The sequence below is a fragment of the Gavia stellata genome, chromosome 6, assembly GCF_030936135.1.
Source record: "Gavia stellata isolate bGavSte3 chromosome 6, bGavSte3.hap2, whole genome shotgun sequence".
In the NCBI taxonomy this organism is placed as follows: domain Eukaryota; kingdom Metazoa; phylum Chordata; class Aves; order Gaviiformes; family Gaviidae; genus Gavia; species Gavia stellata.
This window is the reverse complement of record NC_082599.1, coordinates 6,681,487-6,706,085: the sequence shown is the minus strand read 5'-3', so window position 1 is coordinate 6,706,085 and position 24,599 is coordinate 6,681,487. Positions and strand designations below refer to the sequence as shown.

The following is a 24,599-nucleotide window of genomic DNA, read 5'->3' as shown; positions in this document are numbered from 1 at the left end:
GTCTTCCACATTTAGTTCCACAAACTCAAAACATGTCCTTCCAAAACTAGATCATCTCACCTCCTCCCCTCACTTGACCTAGGTCATCCACCTCCCTGGTTCAAGTACTGTCATATATTTAGATCAAAAGCCCATCCATCCAGGTCTTCCTTTTCCTGCAACTCCTAACTGCCTACAATCTTTGCATGGCTTATAATCAACTCTGCTCACACAAGATCCCATCTCTCTCCATCCCATTGAACTCTTCCATTTCCATCAAGATCATGAGAACCTGTCAAACAAAATCACACCATCACACAATGCGCTTAGACCCTAATGACTGGATGCAGGAGGAACCATTAGCATCTAGAGATGATAGGGATATGAATAAAGTCCTTTGTGCAGAGTAAGTTAGTATACCACAGGAATTATTATTCATCTCTTCACTGTCTATACTATAAGAAAACGAAACACGTGCAGTCTATAAACATACCATGTACAAATGTAGATCACAACTCAAAACTGATTATCTTCCCACCTCCAAAGCATGTTATTTTGGGGACTAGCATTTGTTGATTTGTTTATCTTCCTTTGCCAAAAGCCAAGAATTCATCAGCAGTCTAAATCCCTCCAGCTTTTCTGTTTTTATTCCTCTTTCATTTCCTTTACAATACTCTCCAGTCAGCCAAAGTGTTACTTAGTTTTCACTATTTTTTTTTACTGAGAAATTTAAATGTATTGAAAAAGAACTGTAATAAGGCCCTAAAGATTTTAGACCTGGATAAGTGACACACACAAACTTCTCTTCCCTACAGTTCAGAAAATTGTATTACTATGCACAATATTGTCATTATCCTCTCTCCTATTACAACTGACACAAGGAAGTTGAACTCTCTACTTCATGCTGGTGAGAAGTGGACAGAACTGAAGGAAAACGTAGAAAAAAAAAAAAACAAACTCACAACAGAAACAAACCAGAAGTGAAGATATTTTTAAAGCACTTACCCAGCATCAGTGCTATTGCCGCACAGTAGCACATCTTCTGTACCATTTTTTATGAAATAGTTCACTGCAACAGAAATAGAGAAATGGCTTTTTAACAAGTACATTCTAGAAATGATGCCACTCACAAATATCATCCACCAACCAGTATATTCAATTGGGACAGTAATTGAGAGATGAATGGCATGCTTTTGCTTTGTTTTGCTAATTTTAACTTTTATAAATTGTAAAAACAAATATATGTTTTTCAAAGCTCTTTAAGCACTTGCTGTTCGTATTCCAGATCTGACCAGTTTAATACGGTGGCAGCAGGGCTGCGGGCAATGTTTGCAGGAAAAATCGTCTAGCCATGTCCCCGGCTGTTCTAACCGAGAACATTGTTACTGAATTCAGCATAGCACTATGTAGTGAACTGTAAGCTTGCCTATAACTTTTAGACTCTACACTGATGAGATACATATTAATTGAAGTTTGTGATAGAAATTCCTGACTCATAGGTTAAAAATGCAACCAGCTATAAGTCAAAATGTAATAATACTAACAAAGCAGCCCACTCCCCCAATCTGGTGGATTCTGCTCAGCATAGAAAACATACAGTTTAAAGCAAAAGAAACAGAAAAATGCACTCTGTTAAAGATCAAGCAAACAAGAAATTATCCATAAAGACAAATATTTATCAACGCAGTCATCTGTAACAGCAATGGAGAGAGACAGACACTTCTCGAGGGAGACTCAGAGGAGCAAGCTAAATTTAAGTGCTCTGGATCATTCCCTGGTTGACTCTCAATGAGGCTTAAGGAAATTAGCATCCCCAGGCTAATGAGAGCCTTTGTGTACGCACTCCCTCTTCTAGCCCCAGCCAACAAAGTCTGACATTCGGAGAAACAGAACAGGAGGCCAACTTCTTCTCAAAAGGATAAGCAAAGTCAGTTTTCCAGAGACTGTCTGGAGAAAGGAGATGTTCTAAGGAGCATCTCTAGAACCTGAATGGTGGCATGAAAGAATGGATAAAAGCATTGATCTAGAAACATAATAAATGCAAAACAGAGGACAGCAGCTGACTGATGGAAGGTAGATACACCAGTGTGCTTGGCTGCAGCAGAGAGGACGGGATCCCCTGTTGACACAAGACATGACGGTGGCAGCCTTGCACAGCATGTGTTTGGGAGCAGAGTGGCCTCTGCAGATGATGCTTGGAAGAGGTTCTCCATTCTAGGCTAACCCTCTGTTGTGAAATGTTTTAAAAAATCAAGAGTGACAGCTTATCCAGGCAGGCTATGCAAAGAATGCTCAATGGCACAAGCCACCGAACAGATGTGCTGTGGCTTTCTCAGTAAGCTGTGAGCAGTGGAAAAGCCCTGCCCTGCTGCATGCCAAGAGGGAATTACTGTCCATGAGCTTGTGGTTACGAGGGCACGTGATGGTGTTCACAAGTCATCAGAGCATATATCCTGCTCAGACTGTATGCTTTTCCACTTTGTCTTACATGTGGGCTTTCTATGGAAGCATCTTGACTGACAGCAACAGCCAGATATTCAATATGGTTAAAGTTCTGTGATCAGTCACCACAAATGGGGGAAGGATGTCATGTCTTCCATCTCCTTTCACCCTCCACTTCTGCCAGTGAAAGACGTCTGCTTTTCTCCAGACAGACAGTATCTTATTTGGGATACATAGTGACACAAACCCATCAGACTCTGGGTACGGAAGAAATATGGCACAGCCATGATATAAGAGACAGACAAACAACTGCCGAGGTTCTGCACCTTGTTATGAAATGGTCACCACATGGGGTACCCTGAGCTTCACAAACATGCACTACTCCCTGGGAATTGCAACTTTTCATACTGCAAATCCTAAGACCAGGAGGACCATAGATCTGTCACTGTGTGTTGACCACTTTCTTCGAGGAATGACTGAAGCTCTGGAACTCAGTGCTGGTCGCAGACCGAACCAACACCTCCTGGTCAGCCAAATCAGAAGATGAGAACAGAGTCAGAGCACAGAAGTAAGGAGGAAAAGGAGACTCTGTGTGCAAACAAGAAATTTAAAATCTCAAGAAAAGACAAAATTCTGTCATCTGCTGCTGACTTAAGGATTTACATTTCCAAAACAAGCAATATGGTAGGTGCCAAAGAGTTCTATGAAATGCATGCTGAGGAACCAGTGTGTAGATGCTGCTGGGAGGGGGTATCTTCACCATGGAGTCTGCAACTGCGCAACAGAGTGTCACAGCTACCATGCCAAACTTCAGCCTGAGGAAGAGCCAAATTGCTGATTCCCTACTGGTAAATGAAGGGGGGATTACAGTATTATACCCAAGGATACAAATCACTGTATTATCAAAAATGTGCACAACAATCAATTTGTCATTCAAAGCAAATTGGTTTGGATTTCGATCAAGCATGCTGGGTAATCAGAGGTCTTTAAGAAGCAAGCAGTCATCACTCTTGCTTTTAAGAACGAACCACCTTGGTATCATATTAACCCATGGTCTCAGCTTTCCATCAGTTAACTCTAACATGGACAAAGAACGTAAAACTCCTTTTTCACTTGCAGTAGGATTTTCTCTCTGAAACATAGACTGCTCAAACTGGTCAACACCACCTGAAAACATGATGACTTTTTCATTGTCTTGGAAGATTCCAATTAGTTTTTGTTTTGTTTTGTCAGGTTTTTCACTGAAAAATTTCTGCATGTCAGTGAGAAACAAAATAGAAAAATGAAAGTGGAAAACAGAACTGAAAACTTCCATATTAGATTTCTTTTCCCAATTTTTAAAGTAAAATCAAGCCACAACAATGACATTTGTATGTGTGCATGTGTGTACATAATCTATATGCAACACGCCATTCTTTCCAAAGGAAATTATCTTTTTTTTTTCCTACCATCTTTACAAAAATGTTGATGTCACATTTATGGTGTGTACAATGCCTTTTAGGAACTTTTCTATGGGAATTTCCAAAGTAAGATAACTACTTGATCATATTAAAAGAATTTTTAAAAAATGGTCAGAATAACACTGGCTTCATATCAGTTTCTGGTCAGTGAGACATTATTTACTCCATTGTTGCCAAATAAACTCATGTATTTTTCAATAATACAAAACATTTCCTGTCAGTACTCAGCAGTCAAAAAGTCAACAGAAATATGTTTTCTAGTAACCAGATGTTATCTTCTCCAAAACATATGCATATTTGTGCCTGAGCCTTATAAATACATACTAAGACCCTGTATCTCTAATGCTCCTGACATAGTATTACTCGTGTTAGGTCAATTCTATTGCCATTAAACAGGTGTATGATGAATCCATATGTTGGTGTTGTTTTCTCAGGGCTTATGTTTTAGAGGTCCTGAATTCAGTAAAATAATCCTGTAAAGTGAGTGCTCATGAGCAGCTTATTACCTTCTTACAGAGTTTTGTCTACCTGCAAAGGACAGCAAGATGATGGCAACTCCTTCGGTCAAAGTGGCTGAAGCACCAGTACCAGTAATGATTTGGCCCAAACCCACACCCCTTGCTGTGTACAGGGTATGACGAAGCTCACGCTACTATAACCTCACTGCAACTAGTACCTGTGCCAATTAGATGGAAAATAGTAGAGGTTTACCTCCATCTGCTATGAATCACATCTTCCTTGGCATTGACATTAACACACCTGTAGCATCAAAAACACTCCTCCAATGAATTCACTTAATTGTTTTGAGGAAAGATTAATAACAAATATTACCTAGCACAGTTGTTACACATTACATTATTATTTGGTAGGGACTACTGATGTTTGTCTTTAGATGTGACACAGAGCCCAGACAGCAAAACACTGTGACTGTGGAGTGGAGTAATGTCTGCTTTTCCCCATCACCAGCAAAGAGGCCTTATGCTAAAGACAGACCAGGAAATAATGTTCACTAACCCAGCTCTCAGTTACATTTACATCAACCCAGAGTAATTCAATCTCTCCGACATCCTCAGAGCTCCTGGCTTTCCAGGGACACCAAGAAGCTTGGTAGAAGCCCTAACAATTGGTGGTCCCTTAAAGCTTAAGTTTGCAACAGCATTAGGAAGATGAAAATGTATCACCCCATTTTGTCCTCCTGTAACACCATCAGTTGCTGTGTCTCCTGCAAGTCCGTGCTCTGCCTCCTACGCTGGTCAAAGCACACAGCATTAACCCTAGTTTTAAAGTTGCTGTATGCAGGTACTGAGGAAATACATAAATTCCTCTAGATTATTCTTGCAATGTCTTCCTTCCAAATTCAGTTCCTCAAGCTTCTCATCATTTCTGCTGTTTCATTCTAGACTTTTTCTGATTTATCACTATCTTTCAGGTTTCTGCTTTGCTTTCTTCCACACCAGGCAATTCTAACAGAGGAAACACTCACAATGGCTCCGCCTGTCAAGTTAAGAAAAAAAAACTTCCTCAAAAAATAATTTATTCTAATTAAAATTATGCTGCAGCTTATACTTTCCACATGTACATCACACCAATAAGCAGAAAGCCAGTAGGGTAGCAGAGCTGCAGGGTAGAAGTCCTCCTCATTTCTATGCAAAAGAAAGGAAAAGTTTCCAGTTCAGAAAAATGGAAAAGGTTAGAATCAGCTTAGAAAGCATGGTTTCTGAGTCCAGCTTCTGTTCCTCCTTCGAAGACTTAACTGAAATTCTATTTTGACTTGTCTTACAACAAATTGATTCCAATTTGAAAAAAAACCCTGTATATTATCACACTTGCATAAAGACCAGCATTCAAATATCGTCACTGCCCAGAGTAGAGTCCTCTGGCTGACTTTCTAACAAAAACTTCAGAGAGGTGTCCGTTATCTCAGACTATTTATTGCAGCCACACGGGCTGGTTGAAGGCTTTCTCCCCACGCCTCAGCTGGCGCAGAGCACTGACAGCCACCAAACGTCCCAATTCCAAATTTAAAATGCAATTCAGAAAGCCCCATCACCTTACAGTTGTGATACGTGACAGAGAAACAAAATAGATAACACCCCCTCCTTGCCCTTTCGCCCACCGGCACAAACACACTGTACCTCTCAGTAATACATAATAATTAAAATGAATCCTTGCTGCACTTGCTGTGTGCACACTGTGTCACACACGCTGAAGTCTCTAATAAATGAAATTGAGTTTGAAGATGAAAAATATGCCTCACAAAAGCGATGGAACAGGATGTATTAAGGGTATTATTAGGGAAGAATGCTTGGGAATAAATGGCACCGCCAGTTAGTTCTTCCCTGCTAAAAGGGGTTGCAAATAATTATAATAATCAGTTACTCTCCTGTTGCTCACCCCATGACAGGGGATCTGGCTCTCCTCTGCTGTCCCCTGGCATTTGCTGCTGCCAGCCTTTCTGCGGGGTTTCGCAGGCTCTTGGGTGCTCTGCTCTCCCTTCTTGCTTCCCATCCTTCTCTCCCTCTTCCCCTGGGCACTCCCTTCTGGCCCAGCTCTCTCCTGCTGCCTTACCCCTTCACCGTCTGGGAGGATATTTTCAAAACTTCAGTTAAAAAAGGAACAGGAGGAGTTAATTGTGAGGATGGTTGGGTGGGTAGAGGGGCAGAGTCCAAGCAGCCAACTTTTTCTTGAGGATCTTATATACAACATTGGCTAATACCTGACTTTAGGGTAACTACAGCCCTGAATTCTGGGCATGAGTTATCCTGCAGGAGATGTGGAGGGGTTGGGAGGGGGTCGTAGAAAACCATACAACAAGGTGATGAGAGGAAATAGGTCTCCTTCAGCTCAGGTGTCTCTGGTAGGCTCCCATCAGTGCTTTCCGCTGTGCTCGAGACAAGCCAAAGAAGCAATTTCCCAGCCAGGGCTCAGAAGTCACTGTAGCACAGAAAAGAACGTGTCCAATTTTGATAGTACAGCTTTTTCCCTCTTTGAGAAAAAGCCACTAAAAACATCAATCAAGCCCTCTGCTAGATGGCTCCCGTGCACTAAGAAGAAGCTCTGAAAGCCTCAAAGATCCACGGTACCTGGTTCATGCTGCCTGTATGGTCCGAGGGAAGGAAAAGCACATCAGGAGCATTTGGAGCTGCAGACCAGAGGGGAGCGGAGAATTTAGATGCTCTGCCAAGGCTGTCAAATTGGCTTGGGGACCATGCCAAGTTCATGAGCATCCCAAGGAAGACGAGACAGGAGACAATGACTAGCAATAAATACGCGTGCTGGCTTTTAAACATCTTCACATAACCTCCTTCCGTGTCTCTGTGTCTGACCAGTCACGCAGACCCATGCTCTTAGGGCTGTAGGCTGCCTAGCATGTAACTAAAAGCATATGTAGTGCCACTTGTTGAGACATACGCTTCACATGAATAGGGAACAAAATGCTGAAGTGTGCTCTTTGGAAGTTTTGTAGAGGTTTTGTGTTTTGTGGACTTTTTTTTATACGTTTCGCACAAAAGAATTAAAATCAAAAGCTGCTACAAGAGTCGAATGCATTTGTGATTACAGACAGATGGCAGAAAAATAGAAGAAAATACTCCTGCTTGTACTGTGATAAAGAAAACAAATACATTGGAATAAAAACTGACTAAGAGACAGAAAACAAAAGTTAAGATGGAAAGTCAATGTGCAGTATCTCTGCAGGCTAACAGAGGGCTGTATCTGCACCACTTTATTCCATTTATAAGTACAAGAGAAAAAGAGGGTGAGCAGAGCCGTGACAAAATCTACTATACATAGTATCTACTGTACTGTTTTCCAGGTAAATCAAGTCCAAGGCCAGGACTGAATGAAGAACACTAAAGAGGCCTATCCCACTAAAAAAAATGAGTGGGGAAATGCAAAGTGAGATATTATGTTGTCAGAACGTGAAGTAAAACAGAGAATGAGAAAATCTCATCCATCCATAACCTTGTCAAGTTCTAAACTCCCTGTATCAGTTCAGGTAAGAGATATGGGTTTTTTAGGGACCCTTAGACAACACTTTTATGTAATATGAAGCTATGATCAAAGAAGACAGTAATATTGAGATGCAGGAGGAACAGGATGGAGTACTATACAGGAAACAACCTATAAACCAGTGGCTTGTCTCATCCAGAAGACAGACCGCAGTATTGCTTTCAATAGGGTAACTGCTGGACTGGAGGGTATTGAGAAGCAGGTAATGAGAATGACTGGGTAAAGTTTAATAAGAAGAGCAATTGAAAGAATGGAGATCTTTTATCTTAGAAAAGAGGTGACTATCAGAGTCAAAAATAGCATGCATTCTGGAAAATGAGAACAGAGAGCTTTCTGTGCTCCCGGTCACAGAACGTGATAACAATGTTTTTTGCCCTAAGAAAACGGAGGGGGGAAAAAAGAAAAAAAAAAAAGAAAAAAAATATTCAGAACTAAAGATAAGGGAAATATTTTTCACTACACTTGCCATTTCAACTGCTGAAGTTACTGCTGCAGGCTGCCCATGTGGCCAAGACATTCAAAGAGATTTGTTGCTTATGTAGATCGGGATATCCAGAATTATAATAGTTAATGTTAATAAAAATTTAGAAAAATATCTATACTTCAGGCTGTATTAGTTTATTCTAGAACACACGGGGCTGCTCTGTGCCACAGACAGATACAGATGCTGCTGTAGGAATACCAAGGCCAGACTGAGCCTGGCAATTCACATATTTTATCTCCATTTCACTTGGGTGAATTCAGCATTGATAAAAAGTATCAGGAGAAAATGTTTCTTTACTTATTCCTTAAAAACAGTGCAGTAAGGGACACCAGGAATGCAAGCCATTCTCTGCTGGTGGGCTCACGGTGCACCTGGGCTGACTGTTCTGAACTAAAAGTGAACACTACCTCTTGCCTTTGCAAGGCACGTTATTGCTGAACCCGGAGCAAGCAGAAGTGCATGAACAGGCTCCAAAGGATATGCATGGGGTCCTTTCAAATGCTGCTTTGAACACCGCTGTGCGAGTCAAGTGGTATATTTGATAGTTTATGAACACTTGGAAGGTGCAGGAGAACTCTGAAAATGTTCAGTCTGAATCTTCTGTGGCAGATCTTTCTGCTAGTAGATCTCTCCTTTCTGGGAGCAGTAATTCAGTGATGAGAGTAAAATAAATGTATCTGGGAGACAAATCCTCCTTTTTTACAAACTGTTCCAAAAGAATAACTTACTCTTTCACCACAAGGCCAAAAAAAATCATATTGAATGGTCAGGAAGAGACTGTATTGGATACAACAGTACCAATTCCTATGTTTTTCTGATCCTTGCACTTCTTCCCCTGGGACCTTCTTTTTCTATTTAGCTTAAAACATTAAAGTGCACAGGCACAATACCCATGTTAATAACACATCAGAGCATTAACGTTTGAGCATTTATGAAGCTGTTTATCAAAAGATCCACAGCACCTGAACAAAGCCACAATATTTACAGTTAACGGCAGAGTAACGTGAATAGATTCCATGCTGACAAGCACAGTCTGAAAGCCCAGAGAGGTTCTTTGTTTTAATCATTGGTTCACATACAATCATACATAATAAAACACCTATTCCAGTCTCAACCTGATTTATTGCTTCCCTCTTTCCTCCCACCTCCATAATTACTCATCAAACACTCACTGTCTTCTATTACCACCTCAGACAACACCTCAAACACTTCAGCTCTTCCCAAACTTGCTACATTTATTATCTGACTTGGACATCATTATTTTCTGTACAGTCCTCATACAGTTTCAGAATATCTGCTCATATAGCTCCATTTCAGTGATTCTGAAAGGAAAAATGAAGCAATTCATCAGGCAGAGCTAATAATCAGGCACAGAGCTTGCAGGAGACATACACACATCTATATACACGCATACATATATTTATATATTCACAGATACATGCATCAACATCCATGCATGTTTATTTCAACAGTGCATTACACCTAGGACATCAATGAGGAGGAGGATGTGTAAAGACTCTAGAATTATTTCACATTGGTCTCGAACTGCTCCTGATTTATCAGTTCCGAGAAGTCAGACTGGCTCTGATTGCATTCATGCTACATGCAAGACCAGTTGCTTCTCACAAGCCTGTGATCCCTTCCCAGGTACCCAAGACGACCATGATTTGGATGGGTATCACACCAACGTTCATCAAGTTGCTCTGCAACCGAAGGTCATCTGTGAAGAGTGCTCACAGTCCTCAACCTTCGGTGGCTGGTTTAGTTGGACCATCTCCCTAGGCTGCCTAGTATGATTAAGGGATAGAAAATGAAACAGGCTCCTCCAGAGGCCACCTCAGAAAGTTCCTTCTCCAAATCTCTCCTATCGTTCTGTTGGATGTAATTTGGAGCTGCAAAGAGTAGGTACCTAAAATAAGGTCCTAAACTTAATGCATTTATACACTTTTCCAAATACAGAACCTGAAGCAACCACAAGTCTTCCAGGTCTAACTGGAGATGACAAAACAGATACTACATTGATCTTTATCTGCATTTTTTTTTTTTAATAATTAAAGCTTTTTTCCCCAGACCTTTGGTAACTTTGACTTCAGAAGAAGAGAAAAATCACTGCCATGAAATGAATGCCAGAAACTAGTGTGGAAGAAAAAAATAACATCCTTGAAAAGTCCTCTTTTAAGCTATAAAAATGGCAGTTGATTGCTCCCTGTAAAAGGTTAATAAATCTTAAATGGTTTTTTATTATTATTATATTTTTTTTTACTTCAACATTCTGGACAGGATTATCTAAAAGAAATTACAGGTTTTTATTTTACCTTGCAAGATACTGATTTTGAGAGAAAACATACATTGAACACTTTGAAAACAAGACCCTTTCAGTGTCTTAAGTAGGGTATTTAGTTTAAGGAAAAAGAAAATACTGGGGTTTGAGACTATCATTTCAAAAGTGATTTTATAATAATTTTACTACAGTTTAAGGTTATTTTCTTAAGTGTTTTTTCTTATGCGTTCAGCACTTACATTGAGCCCTGCTCTACAAAAGTACACACTATTTAAACTCAGATTTCTACTTACTACTTACTGACTAGTCAATAATCCATTTTAGTAATGGAATACATAAATGACATTAAAGATTCTACAATCACCAGCCATGTGAATCAACTACACTCAGTCCATTGGCACGTCTTTTCTCTCTCTAAGCCAGTGACATATCTGACATCATATACCTTTCAATCCACTCTGACTCACACTTTCATAAAGCTTCACTTCATCAAACACATCTTTAATTTAAACACTGCAACCTAAGACAGGCTTTCAAGCATGCTATTTGCAGCTGCTTTCCTAGAAATCTTTACAAGTATTGGAAGTAAGCTTGCAGTTTTTCAAGCAGCTGGTATTTCTAAACTATCAGCTCTCCTAAAGATAACTGACAGCTCAATAACTTTGATATTGATATATTGATCACATAATCTTCATAATGCTGTGGATGTAAACTATCACTATTTTGCACTTTTCTTTAATTTCATTTTTATGCATGAGCACTACTGTATCTACAACTTCAGATTCCCAGGTTTGTTATTATTAATGTCTAAAAATAATCCTCCTTGGGCTTATTGATTGCAGTCCCTTACCAAATCTAGAATTGCAGGTAGCAAAATAATTACGTACCAGTAGTCCGTGTTTTCCCAGATGAACGAGCTGTGCCTCCATTTTAACTTTACCATTGGCACCTGACATCAAGAATTTTTTTAGCCTGATTCTATCTATTCCTCAACTGTCCTCCATCCCACACTCTATTCATACAGGCAAAGAACAGGCCTACGGAGGAGGGTGAGAGACCTGATGAGCTACTTCTGCATTAATCTTCCTTTTTCCCCTTCCTAGGTTTGCAGTGGTAAGCATTACTCATTGGAAGCAGAACCAGACTGGAATAACTTTTCTGATAAGCCGCTTTCTTAGAGGTTGGTGTGTAAATTGCGAAGACCTAGAGTCATTTAAATCGGTGGAAAGAATAGAAAAATCCTCCTCTTCATCATGAGATAGATGTGCCCACCAAAAGGCAGATTTTAGACCTGCATCTCCACTGTGAGTTGAGGAGAGACTAAGCAGGTATCTCACCTTACCATGACCGCTGTGCCCAGTAACTAAGCTGAGAAACCAGAGGCACCTGCAGTAGCTTAGATGAAGTTGCTTACACAGAAGTAAGCTTTTGATGACAACGCGAAGAAAGTCCCCTTCTTGACAGCCTGATCAGGAATATTCAGTGTCACTTTTGTATCCTAGGACTCACTGATTAGTGAAGCTAAATGGAAGAGATCTCTCAGTGTGAATTTTCCCACTGAATCCCCATGCTTAAGAGTTCTGTCCCTTGCTTCCCATGTTACCTGGCATTTCCTCCTGCTGCAGGAGCCATCAAAATATTGAGCCATCAAAATATAACGGAAAGAACAAGCAGAGTGTTGGGTGGATAGGTAGGAAGTCCTTACTCCTTATGGGATTTGGTTTATATGATTGTCTTATGACAGACGCACAGCAGGAAGAGAGAACCCAACAATTCTCAACAACGCTAGCAACCTTGCAATGTAGGATTGACAACTTCATGGAAGAGAGATTAAGTAACAGCCAAAGGCCTGAAAAGGGAGGTGGTGGGGGCTGACTGCTTATGGATCTATCACACACAGAAATGGACCAATTTTTTTTTTTTTTTTTTTTTTCTTCCAGATTTAGGAAAAAAAGATTTTTTCTTCTGCCACCACAGTTTCTGCCACCACCACTAGTAGTGCTGGTATGTTGCCTTTACTGGTCGTGAAGGCAGGAACAGGAGTAGCAGAGGGGCCGGGCAGCATCTGCACTATCAGCCAAGAAAGACGTGGTGACCACAGTGGTAAAGCAGGAAAGTCCATGTGCGTCTTGAGAGTGTAGCTAAGGACAGGAGTTCCTGAACTCTGAAGACACGGTGGTTATTTCCTCAAGGATCAACCAAAAATCAAGTGTTATCACATAAGGTGGTTAAGGCAATGATGATGCAAACGAAGTTTATAAACTGACTTTTTTCCCCATCTATAAAATCAAAACAAGAGGATTGAGAAGGCATGAGAAAAAATTTCCTACCTGGGGGCTGAAAGGAGCTAAGGAAAGAGGATACAATTTAGTCCAGATACCAAGTCAGTTTTTAATAAAAAAGCAGAGCTGAAGCTATCCCAGGCCTTCTGTAAAACCAAAATGTCCTGAACCAAGTGCCTGTAGCACACAGTTATCTCAAGCTAAAAAGGGCTTGGAAAGACTGAAAACCCTGTTCTTATCTTACTTTGCACATCATGACTAAGTCTCTCAGCTATTTCCTCTGCAACACCAGGCAATTCTTCACTGTATTACCCTTTTAAGGGGTTTCACTTGTTTTTGTTTTTCCATTCATGAAAAAAATGTTCAAAGGCACAAGAGGAGGGTGATGCCATTTCAGAGGCCCCTTGCTGTCCTTTAAAATATTAAAAACTCTCAAAGAATCCAAAGCAAACTTTTGCTCTCCAAGAAGTACAGAACTGGCATATCACCCTGTTTGGAATCTCTATTTTGGTGTCCTGATGAACAGAATTAACAATTCATTTTTCCAATTTTACTTTTGAGTGTTTTTCACTCCTTTATTTCTTTACATCCCTTTTTTTTTTATAGTGTTATTATGAATCTCTGCAGTACTTCAGGTTTCTGTTTTCTGTTTTTTAGATTAGTATCCCTGCTCCAAACTAAGTGAGTCAGCCACATTGGTTTTGAAGTCTCCAAAGAGCTTTTGTAATTGTCTGTGCTCCCTTCAAGTGAACTCTATCTCAACATGTTGACCAATTTTCTTCTCTAGTTCTTCTACAAAATAAACACTGACACTGCTCTGTTTCTTAATATATTCCTCTTTTTATCTAATTTGGTCTGCCTACACTTTAATCTAACTGCATGTATTGCTTAATTCCCTGCAGTCCTTGAAATTCTGACTGTTATTAAATTGTGGTCAGTACTGCTCTGTTAAACAGTGACTTCATTTCACCATAATAATCATGCAAAATGAAATATAAAGCACTATCCCATCTAGTTACAAAACGAGCCAGTCCTTCCATTTTTGAATTGCTTTAGTGCAATAGTCAACATTAAATGAAAATCCTACTTAATATTGCTCTCCCTAGCCTAATAGCTAAGCCACCTTCTCCAGCATTTCAAGGAACACTTCATTATTCTTATTCAGAGGTCAGTACATTTTTCCTATAAATCTACTTTTCTTCTTGTTCTTCAGTGGCCTGCTGCACTGACTCAACACTTCAACTATTTAAATCATTTTTGTCCATCCACCATAAGTGATGGCTGTTTGCCATAACGCACCATGTCTTTATTTTCAGATACTACAAAACCATGAAAACATTAATTGATATTATTGTTATTTACTATTAATACCACATGGTTGAATTTTAATTTATTTTAATCCAGTATCTCACCAAGTTGATATCGTTGTAATAGGCAAATCTCCTTTAGCCATAACAAGAATATTGTCATGACCACATTAACTGTTGCTGGATTTATGGGAGCTTCTCCCCTCCTCCTCATATCATCAGGACTACACAAATAAACTTGCTCATGGTATGCTAGCAGCTAGCTAGCTCCCATTTAAAGCAATGTTGCAGCTGGCCCTGACATTAGCTATATTTTTACAGAGACTATCCAGTGGTACATTTACCCTACTTCCATTTCCAGAGAGTCAGACTATCTTCACAACTCCATTTCATCCCTTCACCTTTACTGCAGGGCTTTATGCCTCCACCCATCACTATTTTACCTCTCAACACCTCTATGAGAGAGGGAGAGCAGCACCTCACACAGCTGTCAGTTATCTGTGGGTGGAGGAGCCGTGAAGTGCATTAATCCACCACAGGTGCAGAGATATCTTTGCTAGCTCCCCAAGCGCTCATCTCCAAGCTAGAAACACAGAGAGCATAGGTGGGAAAACATGTCAGCAGGCTCATCACAGGCCAGCATATGTCCAGTGTGGGTTTTTTAGCTGTAGCACAGAGTTCTCCCAGCTGACAAGAGGCTCTAATACAGGGACTTTGAGAGGACGCATCATCCGATGGCCAGGATCAGTCCCAAAGACAACCCTCACTCAGCCAGAGCTTCGTGAGCTGCCCTTCCTTAATGCTGCATCAACCACATCATGCATTAAAGACACCAAGGCTGAGGTTTTTATTCCTTGAATGAAACTTTTCTAACACCACTGCTTCCAGGGCTGCTCAGACTGCAGGGAGAGGAATTGAGCAGAAAGGCCAGCAGTCACCAGTGGGAAATGGTGGGGCTGCCCTTGGCCCAATCCCTGGACCATGTAGCCTGGCTGAAGAGGTGTACAATGCTGAGAACCCTACAGGGGTTGGAGGCAACCTTATGCTAAGCATTCAACAGTGCCCTGGGTCAAGCCAGGCAACTCCCAGGAGTCAGGCTCAGGGGTTTTATAGTGCAGGTGGTTGGAGATACAGGAATGAGGACTGTAGGGTCTGCAGAGTTAGAGCAGAGTTACCCCATGACACTATGTCTCTTCCTCCCAACCAAACTTCCAGTTAATGAGTTGACTCTGTGATTCATTCTTCTTCTCAAAATAAAATACCAAAGGTCACTGGTCATAAGTTTCTACCAATGCACATCAGTCTGGCTGCTTCCTTCCCGCAAGAGCATCATTGAGTTGTTTTAGATGTGAGTCCATGTCCATTGCAATTGGTGTGGGTCCTGTGACTCAAAGGGTTTTGGAGCAGCAACGGCTGGGCCTCTTGTTTACTTTCTGAACTTTATTTACATGAAATGCTCCCCCCCCCCCCAAATGTTAATAAATTAGTTCAGTGAACCTATTTCATTGTAATTCAAAGTATAGCAGACTGTAGAGTATTAAAAATTGCTTTGGCCTAAAAAACGAGCCTTTTGATAATAAACATCAGAGCACCAGATACTGCAGGATGGCCCAAGCCAGATAATGAGTTACGGCCCTAATAGCATAAGATTTCTTTAAAAAATGCTCTTGGGATTTTTCAGATTAATAAATACTGAATTGCCCTGCTTCGCTTTTTGATTTTTTAAGACTCTTAATTCAAATTTTGAAGTCTTGCTAGAAAATACAAGAGCTATAAACTGTGTTAAAGAAAGAGTGTGCAAACCAGACCCACACACAGAGTTGAAATTTTCATGTGATCACCTGATTCCAGGAAAGGGAGCTTTTAGAAAAATATCATGAGACATCCTAAAACTCTGAAAATCATCAATGATGCAACAAAGGCCTTAGTCTGTATCATAGCAAAGCACTAGAAATAGTTTCAGCATGAACTGTGAAGTCACCACAGAGATGAGAAAATGCTACTTAGATCTTTCGAAACCACATCAACATCATGAAGAGCCGGTAGTCACGTAATGCTGCATTTGCTGATTCACATACAGTTTTTGATCAATATAATAATAATTTAAAAAAAAACAACTAACAAGCAGATAACAGGATGAAGAAGAGCTTACCTGGATCACTAAGAAATTCCTCTGAGGTATTCCACGTCCTACCATCCAAGTACAATGTGCCATTGGTGGAGTTAAACTTGGTGTAGTCCCTGACACACTTGTGTCGCAAGTTGCCCATGAAGAGCTGGAGGCCTATGAGGGCAAAGACACTCAAGCAGAAAACGGTCAGGATCATCACATCAGCAAGTTTCTTAACAGACTGGATAAGTGCCCCTACAATGGTCTTCAGCCCTAGGGAGATAAAAGCCAAGAGTTTATAGGCTGAGAGGCTGAAGTATGTCTGCAGATAGCTGCTTTTCATGACAAAATTCTCCATGGGAAGGAAAATCTGAAGGGTTTCTACTGCATGTTTGTAACTGGATGGTAGAAACAAGAGACAAGTGATCACTATGAACGTTTAGTTTGGCCTACTTTTGTCTGGACAAAAGTCTTGGTATTACTCTTACACAAACACTGGTTTAAAAAAGGAGGGAAAGAACTGGATGGAGAAAAAGTGAGATACAAAAATATCCATGGATAAAGAAAATACAGAATGTACTGAAGTTGCAGTAAAGGCTGTAAAGCCTAAATCCCATTGAATTTTGAGAATGTAAATTAGTTTTAAATCACTCAGGTGATTCTGATAACTTTATCCCTCATATAAACAGATGAAGAGGTACGGAAATGTTATTTATTCTCTGATTTTAGTGCCAAATCCAGCTCGCTGTCCTCATATGAATAATTCCTCTGCCTTCAATTCATTTGCTTAAAACAACAAGAATTTGGGATTAGAAATAAAACAAATAATATGGGCAATCAAATAAACTCAGTGCAAACTATTTGAGTAAAACAACCTGAGTCTCCAACAATACCTAGGCGAAGTTAATAATTTTATAATACGCTGCCAGGGTAGATAAATCACCTTATTACAAACACCAAAGGCTTGGGTCACACAAATTAGCTTCTCCTGTGTTATTTCACCCTGTAACACTAGCTTCAGTTTATTATTCTATAAATACACAGATATAAATAATTATACAACTTTCTCAAAAGATACTGCTTGCTTTTGAAGCGTTCCTGGAGATCAGCACTATTTGAGCTCGTTGAATATTACATGAATGCGACAAAACCCACTCTTTTCTTTTGAAGACCCTTCTAAAGTCGTATGCTGTAGTTGGACGCCAATATCAGCTGCACAATGGTAGCAATTTTGTTGTTTCTTTACTATTTATATTTAATTAATACTCAATAAGTAGTAATCAGTGGTTCTGATAATCAGTGTCGCTAGTATGGCAGCAGTAAGAGAAACTGAATTAAATGGAAAAAAGAAAATGCAAAGAGGAAACAGGAGGATTTCTTCTGGCAATACTCAGAAGCACATTGATTTGCTCACTGAATATGATCATACACATTAAATCTCAGTTCCCTGGAATTCTACCCCAAGAGTTTGGCAGCCACAAAGGTTGAGCTAGTGCTGTATAATTTAAAATAATATGAAAAGTACTTGAGGACTTATAGGAAGGCAAAACAGGTTTTTTTGGTCTTGCTTAAAATTCTGCAGTTAAAGGAAGGGGAAACCATAGTTTCTCAAGGGAGGATGAGCTGCTAGAATGGCCAATAGTTCCAGCAGTCCCTGAATCCAGCAGCCTAAAATATTCCACTCCTGCATATAGGGTATTGCCAATATGTTAACCTGTGGATGATATTAACGGCTATAAAATGGCCATTTAACCAAAAGGGACTGACCCATCAGGTGTGGGTAGCCTCCTTTCTCCACTAAATTCTTTGTTTGCCTCTTCAAAGCTAGTTTGTGGCATGGTAAAGAGGGAGAGGTTAGAGAGCTCCCTGCTCTTCTCAAAAGTAAAGCAAAAAATATTGCTGTACAAACATTAGGCAAAAACTGGATTTTCATGCTACCTGCACTCCTCACCAGAAAGAGATTTTACAAATAAGGTCAGTTTTATTCAGGTGCCTAGAAAAATGAGAGCTTTGAACTTTTGAGTCCATCTGTAGAATTGGCTACCTATTTTGATGCCTAAATAAAAAGCATAGCTCTACTGATAATCTAGTCTGGGGTGAACTTTATACCTCAAGTGAAACTAGTTTTAGTTGTAGCCCTATTCTGAAGGACTTCCTGGGGTCTCACCCTTATCCAGTGTTAAGGATATACGACCTTTAAGACAGACAGGTCTTAAACAAGTGGTGAGGTGGGGAAAAAGAAATATGATTCGTAAATGCTCTAGAATATTTTTCAATTTTATCTAATATTCTGAAATGTTTTCAATGAATCCCGTCACTGGCTGTCCTTTGAACGCACAGATGTTTCTTCACTGAAGCTGGTGAAACTTGGGAAGTCTGAATGCAAACCGAGTCTTAAAAAGGGGAAAAAAGCCAAACCACAAATTCTTTTAATTCAGTACCCTCTGTGGAATCCCTGAGCACATTTATTTGTTTGTAATACAAATGCAAGATTGGAGCCTGCATTTGTATCATATAAGTACACTAATTAATCTTACTCACATGGGCAAGGACAATGGGAGCCCTAATGTGAGTAGGGATAATATTAGGAAACAAGACCTACAAAATTCTAACGACCAATAAAGACTATTTGTTTTCAAAATCAGGCCCCCGTATTGTCAATTTCAAGGTCATTTCATGAAACATGTTTTTCTCAGTTTACTTACTGGGGTTTTAAATAGAATAGTAATCCTATACCATTAGTTTTACAAGTTCATTCCTTGCAGGTATCACATAATTTCTTTATAAGATGGCTTTCTGCTTTACTTTCTTTTTATTTTTTTGTTTTAATAGCCTATAGGCTTCTGAACAGTTTAAGAAGAGAATTCTTTAGTAATACAATTGCTGTAATTAAAGACCATTTAAAAATAACTTGTACTCTGCCTCCTGGACCTTTGTTAAAACTTTCCAGGAAAACCATTTGGAGAGTGGTGTACTTACAGTCTAACTGGTTTTTTTTCCTCACCCTTTAAAAACAAAATTTGCCCAGAAAGTTAAGTAGCATCCATCAAGTTGCTTGGCACAACTCACTGCTGATAAAAGTGTCTAAATCACCATTCATTTAAACTTTCTGTGCCTCATAAATGGAAGGGCTGAGGGGAAATAAGGACACCCGGAACCTCTTGCAGGTGCTCTGCATTTCTCTGAATCAATCCCATGTTTTGTAAAAGCAATGCTAGATGTATTCAAATTTAGAGCACTGTTAAATCTTCTAGATAAATAATCCTCCTTTGAAATACTGCCAATGAGAGCATTGCAATATAGCTTAATAGAAGATACTACTTATGGGGCATGAAAGGCATTTACTTAATTCTTGCAAGTCAAACATCAAACCAGGCAGCATGCAGAAAAAACTAAGGATCTGATCCAAAGCTGAGTAACATCTACACCAGTTAATGACAATGGGTCTATAGATTACTCCCTATGGAGTAATCGATACAGTGTTTCCCTGAATCACAGAATTCTTTCCACACTTCTGGGCCAAATCCTGCTTGCGTGACATGAACAACACCACAGCATCCAAAGTAAGTGGAATGAGGGCCGTACAGGCAGCCTGACATCTGCAGAAAGCAAGAAGGATTTGGCCCAAACATTCCTGTTAATGCAGGTAGAAATTAACACATTCAGAGGTTAATCAAATAATCAGTTTTCAAATGCAAATCAGAAACCATAGAAAATGCAAGCAACACCAAACAACAAGAAATGGCAAGATCCCACAACACCATCCATTCCTCCTATGAGATGTGAGAAAGTATTAGCATAATTCAGTATGACATCCATACCAGATGTTGGCAATCACCTACAGAACATCAGACACTTTCATGCACAGTCTGGAAACGAGCGGGGAGAAAAAGCAAAAACAGCAAAAAGAGAGTGTGACTTGCACCATGATTGTCCTCACCTAGCCTACACCTTCTCCTGAGGATACACATGTGTTCTTGTAAATGTCTGCATGAGTCATGTACACGTAGGGAGAGAAGACTTCACTCTTGATGAACATATTTTGTCATTAGCCACTGACATGTGGGGCAGCAAGAAGTTTAGTAGCATTTTGGCAAACCTGAATGGTTGTCAGCATTCCTGTAGACCATCTTTGCACGGAAATGTGACTGTCAGGCCAGTCTCCAAGGAAAACACAAATATGTCATGTATTTCTCACCTCTGGGATAGCTACTTCTTGAGTTAAGTGATTTACCCACCAGAAGGATAACATTTATCTCTCTGCAAGAGGACTTCAGTGAGACTGAAGTAGTGAACGGGGGTCAGTCTCTTCCACACAGACTTAATTCTTGTGCTCCGAGCTCTGTTCTGGCTATCAGTAAAGTACTGGATAATATTCGCAACACTATTTATAGCCTTTAGACTCACACTAACTTAAACGGGAGCTGGATCAGGCCCCAAAGTGCCTTGGCCCAATTTTCTATGAGGTCACCTTTCACCGGTATCCTGTCATTTTATGTGACATGTTCGTGATGTACACGCCTGTTCCAGAAAGAGCAGTGGAGCTTCTCTGGATACGGGCACTTCAAAAAATCCCGGTGGTGATGATGATGGCCTGCATTTTGCAGGCTTTTCATGGGGAGGCATAGGAGGGTGTACCTCAGGGCTTTCCATTACCTCAATTAGTAGATATCAAAAAACATTGGTGATTTTCATGAAGATAAACTATGATTTGGAACGCTCTGTTGTCATGGGAAGGGTTCCTACTGTGCACGTTGGGACGTGGGTACGCTGGTAATGGGAGACAAATGAGTGACTTTAGTGGGTTGTTCTGCTGCTGAGCATGGTTCCTATCTAGATTGAAAACGAATGAATCCAGTTGCCATGGTGATGTGCAAGACGCTAATTAATAAATAAAATCACTGAGAGTTAAAGGTTTTATACTCCCATAGAGAAAATGTTACCTATTTATAAGAACCTGAACATAAGGTATATAAGAAGAAATTAAAAATGTTTTTCTTTTAACGAGACTGGATAAACAGATATCCAGCTACTGTACAAAGCTTGTTTTCTCTTGATATCATGAGCAACTGGAAAACAGAAATAAATCACACAGAATCTCCTTCTCTGGAGATATTCAAATCTCGCCTGGACGCATTCCTGTGCAATCTGCTCTGGGTGAACCTGCTCTGGCGGGGGGTTGGACTAGATGATCTCCAGAGGTCCCTTCCAACCCCTGTCATTCTGTGTGAAATAAATGGGTGTGTTTAGTGCAGAAAAGGGAGAACTGAAGGGATCCATGAAGGGCCCCCAGCATGTTAAGGGCTGCTACAGAGGGTAAGGCACTGACCTCACGTCCTATACAGTGGCTGTAAGGTAAAAAACAGTGAGCTGATAATGCACCAAGAGAGAGTGAGGCTGGATGGGAGTCTCGGTTCAGACATAGGACATGCAGGTGATCCATAGCCCTGGGGAGCAGGAGATGCTGGCATGATGGCAACCAAAATGAACCCAAGATCTCCAGTGAGCAGGAAGCACACAGCTTTCTGGTAGGTGCTAATATTTGGGTTGCTGAATCTGGAGCTGAACCTGTCCTCCCAGGGCAAATCTTCTAATGGCAAAAGTAATGAGGTGCTGGAACAGACTTCTCAGGAAGACCATGAGACCTCCACCTCTGAAAGATTGTTAGAACAAGTCAGGTAATAAATATCAGGCCAGGTCTGAGCTATACTAAGCATAGCCTTCGGCCAGGGGAATGGACTCTGAGACTTCGGGAGATCTTTTTAAGTCCTGTGAGCCTGTGTCCCCTAAACATCCCTGTGCCTGCTTGCGCACTTAGAACGAGGCATTAAAGGTAGGTGAGATTTCTAAAAGCACTAATTGTTAGCTTTACTGACTCCCTCTGGAGTCAATAGTGAAACTCATTGATTTCAAGTGAAGCAGAATGCTTTTGAAAACCAGCCTCTAAGTGCTTTGCTGGACAGAAGCCTTACACCACGGAGGACTTGGCCTGTTACTTTCGGTAAACTATTACACTGAGCGTGCTGAGTCCAAGTATGTTTGTGCAAACATAACTACCTGACGGAAAAGTGTGATCAATTTTATTGAGGAAAAGCTCAGATATTTGCGAAGGAGAATAAACCTCAGCGTTCTTCACTTAAGATGTAAAAGAGGACGTAAAAATAACAACCTTCTTCTCCTCTCTCTAGCAGTTGAACCCAAAAATCTCATGGAAGATATTAGTGTTCATCATCTTTTCATTTTTAAGCCTATTGTGGAAAAATATTTCATCTCAGCATAAGCTTATATTATTAAAAACTCAGATTGATCTCCAAACAAACCACAGCATCATGCCAAATATTTCTTTTAGAATATAGATGTCAAACTGAAAAATGAACCGACCCCTCCGAAATTATCTGCTAACATTAAAAAAAGCAAACTTTGCTGTGTTTTACAGGCAGCTAGGTGCTCCTTAGCAATTGGTAGCTCTCCACATCCGTAATTTAAACATACTCAGGGCACAGGTAAACTTGACAATAAGATCTAAGGCCAGATAATCTATTAGCATATCTTCATGCAGTTATGTCAGCAAATAATTTAGTTACTTGTACCTAAAAATGCAGTTATCAAAAAACTAATCGAATAGTCAGTCAAAAATAAAAAAAAGAAAATGTGAGTTATTGTGTATTACTCTAATAAATAATACTCCTCATTTTTTTCTTTTTTTCTATTAGCCAACAAATGGAACAACTCTGGTTTTAATATCACTGAAGGGCTTTGGTGTAGTTTTAAACAACATTTTTTCTGGATCTCAATACTCCTTTATTTTCCACTAGAAAACCAGCCAAAATTTATCATTTGATGTAAAACAAGCTTCTGCTCCAACTCCAATATAGGACAGCAGAAAATCACTATATATATAACTCAGAAAAATTGAGAAGCTCTGCTCTGAAGAGGCTCAAGCTTGAGACAAGATGGAAAGCGAAAGGTGTCCCCTGGAGATGGTTGTCCATCCAAGTTAGTTTTCAAATAGCTAGCAAAGGAAGCTAGGAAACTCCGGTTATCTTTCTGATTAGCCACTACTATCCCACATGACCTGTAAAACTGTGCTCAACTTTCTGTTTCCCAAGAAAAAAAAAAAATCCTTTCCCAAAGGAAATCCAATTAGAGAAAATTTAACAAAACCTCTCTGCTAATAGATTATTTTTTTAAAACTTAAAGACAAAAATTAAGACAGGAACTGATTTCAAGGAATACCAGACCTAAGGAATGATCGTCTTAAAGTATTCTTTAAAAGCTATATTTTGACATACACTTTCAATGAAAAGCGCTTACTCTTTCAATAATTTAACTGATTTTCATTACTTTAGTGTTGGAATGAGGGAGTAAGCCCTAGACCCAGATATATGTTTTCTTAACACCTCCGTTCCAGAATTCCCATTTCTAGCTTATACTCCGTGTGAGTGCTGTCCCTAAAAGTTTACACCACAGACTTTGTTTAGACTTATATTATAGTGTAGATGTGCATAATATGATGGATGGAAAAGCCTTTCTAACCTTAAAAAGCTGTAAGTGAGAATCTGAGCAGTTCTTTCAATGATTTGAATATTTTTGACACGTAATTGCCAACATCTGTTCAGGATTATCACCAATAGGATCTACCATGCATGGGGTTTGCTATCTTCTCTACCTTGTCATGCAGGTTGGAGATGTTAAACACTGAGGCTGAATGAGACCTGTCCATAGACAATGCTTGGCAAGAAATTATTGTCATATGGTTAGTCCTCAGTAGACTCATCTCTGCATAAATTACTTAATAGTAAATATTATTTATTATTTTAAGAAATAGTAATAGATTAGATAAAAGAGCTGCTTTCACTACCAGATCTGTAGTAAAACACTGATTTTGATTTTTTTTTGGGGGGGGGGGGGGGGGGGGCAGCAGAAATCATATCCTTGAAAATGTGAGTTGAGGAAATGCTGAACCTACCAAAATCAATTATGAAATGTTTTCCAATCTCTTCAGGGCCCGAAATTTAAACAGTGTTTCTATCACATGCAAATGGATAAACACCATGACAAATAAGGCTATCTATGCCTGCAGTCTTGAAACCTCAGCTCATAGCACAGATTTAGATTCCCCTATCGATGCGCTCTTGAACATGAACACGCATTTTGAGGTCATTAACCTTCCATTTTTAAAAATCAATATCCGAAGACTTTAAAAGAGTTTCATTGCCATTTTCATACGGTTCATGAATGAT

The 24,599-nt window shown here is 39.9% G+C and overlaps 1 protein-coding gene across 1 annotated transcript in view; it reads right to left on the bottom strand.

The window, feature by feature from the left end:
- The window catches only part of LOC104259483 (sodium channel protein type 5 subunit alpha), a 220,916-nt gene that overhangs the window by 138,763 nt on the left and 57,554 nt on the right, over positions 1-24,599 (bottom strand). Inside the window, exons 7-8 of the mRNA XM_059819059.1 lie at positions 16,399-16,629; positions 985-1,048 (exon numbers count right to left, since the gene is read on the bottom strand). Of these exons, the coding sequence (XP_059675042.1) occupies positions 985-1,048; positions 16,399-16,629 (295 nt within the window). The remainder of the gene's footprint in view (positions 1-984; positions 1,049-16,398; positions 16,630-24,599) is intronic.